Raw genomic sequence first — 10,314 nt, 5'->3', positions numbered from 1 at the left:
AAAAAAAAAAAAAAAAAAAATTCAAAAGAAACAATCAAATCTAGAGAACAAAATTTAAACTTGAATAATTTAAAAAAAATAAATAAATAAAATCATTATTGGGTAGTAAGATCCTTCTGCTTTATTTGCATTACTACATCTTCAAGAAAATATTTAATGAAAGAAAATTTCATGTTAAAAAAAGTCATTTTGGACTTATAATTTTTTTGGGGGCCCCTTATATATTGAGGCCCAAGGCTATTTTGGACTTCTAATTTTTTTTGGGGGCCCCCTTATAGATTGAGGCCCAAGGGCATATGTAGCCTTGGGCTAGAACCAGGTCTGCCCACGTGACCCCTTTATGGTATCAACTAAAACTTAGCCTTTATTTGAGCCCCATTTTTGTGAAGAAAATGAATATTTGAATAGTATATTGATAGGAAATATGTGGTTAAAAAATGAGGAAAAGTTTTTGATTTGCGTATTAATATTATTTTATTGAAGAATGTGTGGTTGAAATAATGTCAAATCACTATTGAAAAATGTATTTTGATTGAAAAATGGGGCTCAAACAAGGGCTTAATGTAAGAAGGAGGTGTTAGATCTTGTTATCTGCAAAAGTTACGATTACCATGCAAAGATAGTTTATTTCAGGCCTCAAACATTTAATGAAGTTTTAAGCCCCTACTTCATTCTTTAAAACTCATTTTTTTCCCTACTCATTTTTGATTGCATATTGTCCAATATAATAATTTTGCACGTAAACTCAAAATTTTTCTCTACTTTATAATCACACATTCTTTAAAAAATCAATTTTTACAAAATCTATTATCTAAAAATGGGGCTCAAATAGAGGCTAAATCTTAACTTGTTTTAAGAGTTTGCTAGTTGAACCACACTCGTACATTTATTTTACATGTTTTGTACAGTATATTGATCGTATTGTATGTCTGCTTGCTTTAATATTATAGAAATAGAAAGTTTGATTGCCGAAGTTTTGGGATAAGTACCCTTAACCAGTCACCTTTTACTTGTTCTTTTCTTTTATAGTGTTTAGCCTGGCTAAGCTAATGAATGTGAAAGAAGATCAAAGTAAACTTTCTGCTATAGCAAGGTATTTGCTTATCTCTATGTACACTTCTTTAATGAACTTTCATCCATGGTCAGTTTGTGCTTTCATTTTCAGTTTGGTGGGATACAGATAACGAGTATTTATTGTTGTATAGACTCTCATATGTTATTTTCCCTAGTAATTTATGCTCTGTCTTAGAGATTTTCTAGAGTTTCTGTACGCCTTGTTTTATTTGTATTCAAGAGGATCATGCAAACATAAAAACTGATTGTTCTCATATTCTCATGTAGGCAAGGTTCGGGAAGTGCTTGTCGCAGCCTGTATGGTGGATTTGTGAAGTGGATCATGGGAAAAGTATGATTTTATTATAGTGTATGCTTTCTCGATAAAATGAAAGCGTGCTACCGGCTGTTAATTTAATTTTTTTTTAAATTCCTTTTTTCCTAATGTCTTCAGGAGAAAGATGGGAGTGACAGCGTGGCTGTTCAACTTGCAGATGAGAATCATTGGGATGACCTTGTTATAATCATTGCTGTCGTATGTACCCATTCTCTTTCAAACGGTCATGGTTTAACATATAAAACATCCATTATCAATTTTTTAGTGCACGTAGTTCTGAAGATGTAAGATCATTATTACAGACATCTCAAGTCTTCAATTTTCTCTTTTTCTCTTAAAAACCAGGAAAAGTTTTCCTTAGCGAACAAAATAACTCTTTCGGGTTGTGTAAAATTAATGCTAAGGTCCAAACAATATATAAAATTTGGTTTACATTTGATTCCTCTTCTTATTATCTCAATTGTATATATTCATCCTCTTACTATTATTGCATTCCTTGGTATCTATTCTCATTATGTTCTAGTTCGAAAAGTATTTTTTTAGTAGATTAAAGAACTAGTTGCCTTTTCTTGCTCAAGTTTTAGTTATGCGATTCTACAATTTACAATTTCACCTATTCTTCTACTTTTCTTACAAAATGACCACTTTACAGCTAGGATGTTGCAGGGACAATTTTCAATCATTGGCTAATAAAATATCGATTTATATATTTTTTCATATAGTTATTTATAGTTTTGAATTTCATAATAAATTTTTTTTAACATGTACGTTTAATTTTTGAATTAAAACCTGCAATATTTAAAATGCAAAAGGTATATATTATTTTATTGACATGTGTGCCTTTTAAAGTTGAAAAGGGGGAAAAACTAAATGTCCTGCTACTTATCTCCTTGTCATGCATCTAAAAGCCATCAGGATTCTTTCTTGTGAAGCAGATATACTGGTTGGGTTTCCCATGATAAATGTTTTGTGAAAAGCTTTTATTTATTTTTTATTGAAATGATTCTACTATTGATTTTAGGTAAGTTCAAGGCAAAAGGAAACAAGTAGTACCTCAGGGATGCTTGAGACAGTCGAAACCAGTATGCTTATACAACATAGAGCAAAGGTATAGAATGGTCCTCCTAATCCTCGAGTACTTTGTTATATTTTTCCTTGATATTGTAATGCTATATGCTTCATGGCTTCTCAATTTATTCCAAGGAATTTAGCAATTTCTAATATGCCTTTTTTTTTTTTGGTCTGATGCCGATGACCAAACTGCTCTCTTTGATATTGAGACTTAGGTTTGCCGCAATTCTCATTTACATATTGTAATCTTATAGGAAGTAGTACCCAAACGCATAATTCAAATGGAGGAAGCAATAAAGAATCGGGATTTTCCATCTTTTGCTCGTCTGTCTTGTGCAGACAGTAATCAATTTCATGCAGTCTGCCTGGATACAAGCCCCCCCATATTCTACATGAATGACACATCTCATAGGCAAGTGTTCTTTCCAGATTGAGTCACTAACCTTGTGGGCTTGTGGTTGTCCACCATTTTCTTTTCAAACATGGTTTCATAAATCATGATTTTAATATCGTCAAGACATTATCTTTTCAGGATAATTAGCTGTGTTGAGAAATGGAATCATTTTGAAGGAACCCCTCAGGTTCTTTTCTCCTCTCTTTCCTGGTCTTGTTCTAAAACATAATGTGCATAATTCTCCGGGGATCTGTATCACAAAATAAGAAATTATAAATGGGATTCCCAAGACTTACTAAGTTCTAATGATAATGTATAGATAGAAAAATACAAGGAGGGCTTTAATATCTACTTTTTAACTCTTGATTACCTATCCAAAAAATAAATAAATAAATAAATTACTGTGATGAACATGTCTTGTTCCATTCTTGCAAACGATTGTTGAAGAAACTGCTTCTGAATATTGATTCTTTTGTTTTAATATGCTCATTATCTTTGACATGAAGCTTACTGCCAGAAATAATTGAACAGAGTCTATATTCCCCAGGTTCACCTTTGAACTAATTGAAAAAAAGAGTTGTCCTTTTTCCTCTTTTCTTGATAATGTTTATGCATTGGCAATTCAATTTAAACGCATGCTCGTTTACCTTTTGTTCATACTATGCCTTCAAAGAGCAAAATGTAATCTGATGGGCCTAAATCTCAATACAAAAGTAGAATTGTTTCAGTACTAATCGCGTCTCAAAGTCTGACATAATGATGAGTGAAGCGGACTTTGTCTATCGTTTTATTTATTCAGACGTCGACTAACAATAAGATATTTATCAGGTGGCTTATACCTTTGATGCCGGCCCAAATGCAGTTCTCATTTCTCACAATAGAGAGACAGCTGCCCTTCTGCTCCAGAGACTGCTCTTTCACTTCCCTCCTAACTCAAATACTGACTTGAACAGGTACCTTTCTCAATCTGGAATCTGTACTGATTCAAACGTATTAATATGTATAAATGTTTAACTTTTTCATGCCAAAATCAAATAAAATATTCTTTGATTTACTCTTGAGATAAATCCATATTATATGCTCGCGACTTTCCAGTTATGTTATTGGTGACAAGACAATATTACAAGATGCGGGCATTCAGAACATGAAAGATGTGGAAGCTTTGGCTCCACCTCCTGAGATTAAAGATAACATTCCAACACAGAAGTACAAGGGAGATGTTAGTTACTTTATCTGCACAAAACCCGGTAGAGGTCCAGTACTGCTAACCAATGAAAGTCAAGCTCTTCTTGACCCGAAAACTGGGCTCCCCAAGTAAAGAGGGACGAATTCTGCTTTTTTGGGTGTATTTTCTTACTAAAAACTGGGCATTTCGTTATCTTTAATTAGGGTGTACTGCTTCGACATGCTTCAGTACCCCATATCATTTCTAGTTTTGATCATATTCCTTGTTCTATTTAGTATGAACTATCAGACAAATTTGTTTATACACAATGATACCAAATAAATTTAAGGCTTCTTCATGGATTTGAGAGATGTAGCACTAACACAGCTTTTGAATTTACATCAAATTCTGAAAATAACGGCCACTAAATCAAAATTTAAATTCGCAATGCAATTTAAATGCATGTCTTGAGTCAAATTGTACAGAATCATGACACGAGGAATTAAGTATCAGAAACACGGTTCAAGAAGCACATAACAACCTATACTGCGGTTACTTGTTCTACCCTGTCAAAAGTGTTTTCAAGATTGAGTCTTTTATAGCACCATCAGGATAAGCAAACAGATGTCCTGCATCTGGTATTTCATGGTATTGTACCCAAGAAAGCCTCCTGGCAATGAAGCGTTGCAGTGAAACAGGCACCAATCCATCCTCAACACCGTGCCACAAATGAACAGAACCTTCTCTATCGGAAAAAGGGTTCTCGAGATCAATAGGGTCAAATTCCCATTGCCCAAACCCGACCATCATGTCTTTATGGAGGGACTCGAATACTCCTTGCTGAGTTGCATATTCCTATACACAAGTAAGGTTTAAAATCAACGTATATATCTATTGAAATATAATGTGCATTCACAGGGACACAAAAAAATCAGTACCCTGCCTATCATTCTTTCAGCTAATTCGGAAACCATTTTCAAATCTGAGGCCGAAAGATTTGGTCTTCCTGCCGTGACACTGGAGGAAGGAAACCACTTCTGTGTGTTCCACCAGTAGACGAGCCATGGTATATAGTGTGCCACTCGAAGTGCCCACCGGTCCTCCCAGGGCTGTTGATTGTATGCCACTGTAGATAGGCTTGCAGGAAAATTAGACCACCAGTAATTGATAACTGGAGCAATCAATACTGCTCCTGCCAGCCTGCATCATGTGAGAATTAAAGAAACATGTAAAAATACTATAAATGCAGTCAGAGGATAACACAGATGGTTAAACTTGAAAAATAACAGAAACTCCATGATAATTGATGTACCAACATATTACCTGTGTGGAATGTACTTGAGGCATCCCCACACAACATTTCCTCCCATGGAAAATCCAATGACATAAAATCTGGAACCAAGTTCTAGTTGTTCTCCAAGATCTTCTATATCTAAAGCTGTGCTTTTTATGGTTCTTTTGGGATCCGGATCACTCTCCCCATAACCTGGTCTGTCGAAAGACACGAAGTGTATTCCCAATTCTTCGACCAATGGCTAAAAGGTCAAAAAATACATTGATTCTTTAGCAACAGCAAAAATTTAGTCGATGCAAGAAGAAATTTAACTAACTTAACAACGAGATATAATAATACCGATGTAGCAAGAGCAGCATCATGTCGACTCGAGGAGAAGCCATGAACCAAGATGACCTTATATTTAGCTGTTTCTTTGGGGACTCCATGCTCCTTATAGGCCAAATGTCTTCCGTCCCTAAGCTTGATCCGGGGTCCTGTAATCGGTGGACCGCCAAGAGAACCACAAATGCGGGGAGGTGGTGGCCTAAAGGACTGGTGTGCCCATGCTAGAAATCCAATCAACAAGACTACCATAATTTTCCAAGACATAGCTGAAAATATAAAAACCGAAGTATTGAATATCTTTCGTAAGTGTCTGAAACCAACAATTTATGTGACATATATCCCAAGATATTAAACGTTGAGATTTTCACAAAGTAAAATATTGAGCGATCAATAACACACTTCGATCCACGTTAAATGCTATTTCCCTATATCCAATCTTTAACTCACAAGAGAATATCTCTCTTCCTTTTGCACTCACTTTATAACATGTTTCATTAATAGTCTTGCATGCTATTTGTGTGAGCACAACACATTTTTAAATGGTGAAATTTATTCCATGGCCCGTAGTTTTTCTATGCTCCTAGAGTTTTCCTAATAATTTTTGTGTTCCTTTTATCATTAATTTCTTCAATTTTTATTTCTTTGTTCATCTTGATATTTTCCTGTACGATAATACTGGAGGGGCGAATCTAGAAGGCACCCTAAATTTCCAAGATGTTGTATCATATCACGGGTTCTCCAATGTCTTGAAGTTTGGTGTAATAATTTATAAGAATCATATGATATATGGAGATTATGTGTACGAGACTGGATTTTAAATCAAACCGTTGTGACTTTCCATGACCTTAGGAATTTACCTAACGAGTAATATTCACATATACATTCACCGAGCTAATAGCGTAGAAATGTCATGCACAAATGTCGACCTAGAAAAGTTTGTCTGGAAAATTAATTTTAGCTAATGAGTTACACAAGGATTTGAAAGGAGAATCAACACCATTTTTCAATTGATATGGACAATTTGGACCCCTCAAGAAAAGTAGTTCAAAATGTAGAGTAAGTTTGTTAATTGCTCGAAGTCATTAAATGGAGATGCTAGCTGTCAAATAATAATGGCATGCAGTAGATCAACAAGTTGTTATCAAAGAATACTTGTTACTATTAGCGGAACCGCAAATTTGTGCACAAGAATTGGTTTGGCTATGGTGAAATTTATGTCGATCACTTATGAACTCCCAAGTTAAATAAACATGGGCATGGCACTATAATTTTTAGAAAAGTGCTATAGTACCAAATTCATTTGAACGGGCTTTGTACAGGCAATTGGGTGTGGTATTATTTGTGCCATTTTTTAATTGGGTGGGACACATCCCATTGTGAGTAATTTGTACAAAATCTAGTAGAATCAATCTGGTAGAATAGTTTTTTCCTAATTTTTAACAAGTTCGAAGTGTATATACTCTTTGAGGTAGAGGTGGCAATAAGCTGAGTTGGACACACGGGCTCAACTCGTGTCCACAAAATAGGCTCAGTTCGGCCCTTTGGCTTTTGGGTCTCATGAGTCGAGCTGAGCCACCCAAAATCCAATGACCTGGCACACAAGTTCGAAATGAGTTGGCTCTTGAAAACAAAACAGTGCCCCGCCTCGGCCCATCGATCACATCAAAAAAGAGTTTGCCCCAACGATGGGCTAAGTTGGTACGAGCTGTTTTAAGATGGAGTAGGTCAACTCTCTATGTTGATTATTGTGATTATAAATGAAAAGGTTCATCAACCATTTTCCAAGAGACATCACAAAACCAAAGAGAGGGAACCGATGCTCAAGTCCAACGATTTGCTTTGAAGGAAAACATTGAAGAATTTCTGTTTGAACGCATTAGACAATTCAAAATACAAGGTGGAGATTGTCAGAAATTAACTCGATATTCTCCCACGTCAAAAGGAAAATTTATATAAAGTAAAATAGGATTAAAATGAATCCCACGAAGCATACTTCGTATTTATTTTCATAGATAGTCATGGGTTATCTTGGAATCGTTCTAAAACCTTATGGGGTATGTTAGATCATAGATGTGGTGTCTTCTGTGTACTGGCCACTTTGAGATACAATCTCAGTCCTCAGATCGATTTTTCACAAACACTTACGGTTGGACCCCACCTAGGAGAGTTCCAATTTTCTAATACAATTATAATTTTACAATTCGTCAAAATTGAATATTGATTTTAAAAAAAGAAAAAAAAAACTAGTATCTCTTAATCATCTAATTAAAAAAAATATGTAGTTTCAGCCCAATTCATTCGGGGAAAAAAGGGGAAATGGATGTATATTACCCTATAGCCCATTCAAATCAAATTAGCAGATACCAAAAACAGCAAAAAATAAAAATAAAAAATAAAAAATAAACTCCCTTTTAACCCCCCCCCCCCCCCCAAAAAATAAAAAAAACAAAAAAAAAACTCCCTTTTCTTTAATCTAGAAATTCACAGTTCATGCTATAAGAAGTTATGCCAACCACACAAGCATAAAATACACACATTGCATATTGCAATTGATGCACCAATGCTAAGCACAAGATGACATGACGCATTACAATAGGTGGTAAGAGATAATGATAGTTTATAAAACTGATTAAACCACTCATTGTAGTGTGCCATTCACCCAAGTTCTTACTTCACACACACACACACACACACATATATATATAGAGAGAGAGAGAGAGAGAGAGAGAGAGAGAGAGAGAGATTATACCTGAAAGAAGTGAGCCAAGAGGAGGTGGAAATACTTGAGCAGCTTGTGTCTATTTCAGTGCATTGCATTATAAGCCATATAGATGTGGTACTTGTGGTAGGTAGATAGATGGGTAAAAACATTTCATTATTGAAGTGGGTGGATTAGTTGGTGACTATGTTACACATTTGTGTTGGGCAATTTCAATTATTGCAAGAATAATTTTATCAATCCAAGCAATTAACTAGAACAATTAATTATGTAAATAAATAATTCAAGTAAAAATAAGAAAACGCAATACCAAATTTTTACGTGGAAAAAACCTTTAGTGTAGAGGGGAAAAAATCACGAGGTAATTTCGGCCAAAATCCACTATAATAATTAATATAGATTACAATATTCAAGTTTATGCCCCAAAACTTGAATTCTTCACGAATTGGAAATACCACAATAATCTATCTCTAAAACAACAATTTATCTTACCACAAATCAACAATTTGATCAAACTTGTAAGAACTCACTCTGAATACAAATCCAAAATATATCTTAGAGAAATTTTCAATTTATATAATATAGAGAAGAAAAATAAACCTGTGTGAATCCACACCCCAAATTGAAATTGAGCAGCCCACTTTATTTAATATCTCAATTTCTAGCGCTTTTCTTCTCTCCAGAATTTCCAATCCGGTTCTCTCTGCAATATCCTCTATAATTCTATCAATGGCAATTGTATTGTTTTCTTCAATGGGAGCCGCCGAATTTGACTCCACAATGGCATCCAATTGTTTTTTCCTCTCACACAATTGAATGTCAAAGTCTCTCTCTCTCTCACAGCCACAATTGCTGACCATTATATATGTTTGACCTATTGCAAACAATATAAGATTTGGGCCAATTAATTCTCATAATGGGCTTAGTGGGCTAGACAAGTATATAACAATCTCCCCCTCCAGCTCATTGAAGACGGAGATTATTCTCTAACAGATTAGTTAGAGTCCATGCTGGTCAGTCCGATACAAAGCTCAAGCTTTTCTCTGGTCACAACATTTGTCATCATATCAGCTGAATTCTTTTCTGTATGAATCTTCTCTGACAATAACAATTGTTTTGACACTACCTGTCATAGCCAATGATATCTCACATCAATGTGCTTCGTTCGAGAATGATAAGTAGCATTCTTGCTCAAGTCTAATGCACTATGACTGTCACAATTAAGTACATACACATCTTACTTCAAAGTCAAATCTTGGAGAAATCGTTTCATCCAAAGCATTTCTTTCGCTGCTTCAGTTGCTGCAATATACTCAGCCTCAGTTGTAGATAAGGCAACACACTTTTGTAATTTTGAATGCCATAAGACAGCCCCCTGCAAAAGTAATCAAATATCTTGAAGTTGATTTTCTACCATCAAGATCACCAGCCATATCTGCATCTGTAAAGCCCTCCAAAATTGATTTTGAACCTTCAAATGTCAAGCACATCTTAGAAGTACCTCTCCGGTATCTAAAGATCTATTTCACTGCCTTCCAATGATCTTTACCGGAATTAACAAGAAACCTACTGACTACCCCAGCCGCATGAGCAATGTCTGGCCGTGTACAAACCATGACATACATCAAACTCCCAACCGCAGAGAAGTAAGAAATATTTGCCATTCTTTTTTTTTTCTTCCTCCTTCGAAGGACAAGTCACCTTACTCAGTTTGAAATGACTACCAAGTGGTGTCCCAATAGGTTTAGCATTATTCATATCAAACCTTTCCGACACTCTCTCTACATATTTTTCCTATGATAACCATAACTTTTTAGCTTTCCTGTCACGACGAATATGCATTCCCAAAATTTGTCTTGCTGGTCCAAGATCCTTCATATCTACTTTCAAACTGCGAATTAACTGAACATCATGTCCCACTATCAACATATCATCTACATATAGCAAAAGGATG

At 35.1% G+C, this 10,314-nt stretch overlaps 2 protein-coding genes across 4 annotated transcripts; one reads left to right on the top strand and one right to left on the bottom strand.

The window, feature by feature from the left end:
* Positions 1 to 983: 983 nt before the first annotated feature.
* Positions 984 to 4,378, top strand: LOC111381017 (diphosphomevalonate decarboxylase MVD2, peroxisomal-like). The gene is made up of 8 exons (XM_023004709.1): positions 984 to 1,093; positions 1,342 to 1,405; positions 1,508 to 1,588; positions 2,412 to 2,498; positions 2,716 to 2,873; positions 2,994 to 3,042; positions 3,684 to 3,808; positions 3,951 to 4,378. The coding sequence occupies exons 1-8, from the start codon at positions 1,050 to 1,052 to the stop codon at positions 4,171 to 4,173; spliced, it is 831 nt and encodes a 276-aa protein (XP_022860477.1). The 5' UTR covers positions 984 to 1,049; the 3' UTR covers positions 4,174 to 4,378.
* Positions 4,379 to 4,426: 48 nt separating this feature from the next.
* LOC111381016 lies at positions 4,427 to 9,153 on the bottom strand. 3 transcript variants are annotated; one of them, XM_023004708.1, is made up of 6 exons: positions 8,961 to 9,153; positions 8,391 to 8,439; positions 5,654 to 5,907; positions 5,344 to 5,555; positions 4,959 to 5,220; positions 4,427 to 4,875 (listed from the first exon to the last, which is right to left on the bottom strand). In XM_023004708.1, the coding sequence occupies exons 3-6, from the start codon at positions 5,903 to 5,905 to the stop codon at positions 4,582 to 4,584; spliced, it is 1,020 nt and encodes a 339-aa protein (XP_022860476.1). In that variant the 5' UTR covers positions 5,906 to 5,907; positions 8,391 to 8,439; positions 8,961 to 9,153; the 3' UTR covers positions 4,427 to 4,581. The 3 variants fall into 3 exon arrangements, with proteins under 3 accessions (XP_022860476.1, XP_022860475.1, XP_022860474.1); XM_023004707.1 differs by lacking the exon at positions 8,391 to 8,439; XM_023004706.1 differs by lacking the exon at positions 8,961 to 9,153 and having other exon boundaries at positions 8,391 to 8,926.
* Between the last annotated feature and the right edge of the window lie 1,161 nt (positions 9,154 to 10,314).

The sequence above is a fragment of the Olea europaea genome, unplaced genomic scaffold (assembly GCF_002742605.1).
Source record: "Olea europaea var. sylvestris unplaced genomic scaffold, O_europaea_v1 scaffold224, whole genome shotgun sequence".
Classification (NCBI taxonomy): domain Eukaryota; kingdom Viridiplantae; phylum Streptophyta; class Magnoliopsida; order Lamiales; family Oleaceae; genus Olea; species Olea europaea.
The sequence above is the reverse complement of the archived record's forward strand: the minus strand, read 5'-3'. Positions and strand labels throughout refer to the sequence as shown.

Bases quoted from the DNA above. Each gene is read 5' to 3' on its own strand.
- LOC111381017 (XM_023004709.1), top strand. From the start codon at position 1,050: ATGAATGTGAAAGAAGATCAAAGTAAACTTTCTGCTATAGCAAG. The intron at 1,094-1,341 runs GTATTTGCTTAT...ATTCTCATGTAG, and splicing joins AAACTTTCTGCTATAGCAAG to GCAAGGTTCGGGAAGTGCTT. The intron at 1,406-1,507 runs GTATGATTTTAT...TAATGTCTTCAG, and splicing joins TGAAGTGGATCATGGGAAAA to GAGAAAGATGGGAGTGACAG.
- LOC111381016 (XM_023004708.1), bottom strand. From the start codon at position 5,905: ATGTCTTGGAAAATTATGGTAGTCTTGTTGATTGGATTTCTAGCATGG. The intron at 5,556-5,653 runs GTATTATTATAT...TTGACCTTTTAG, and splicing joins ATGCTGCTCTTGCTACATCG to CCATTGGTCGAAGAATTGGG. The intron at 4,876-4,958 runs GTACTGATTTTT...ACTTGTGTATAG, and splicing joins CTGAAAGAATGATAGGCAGG to GAATATGCAACTCAGCAAGG.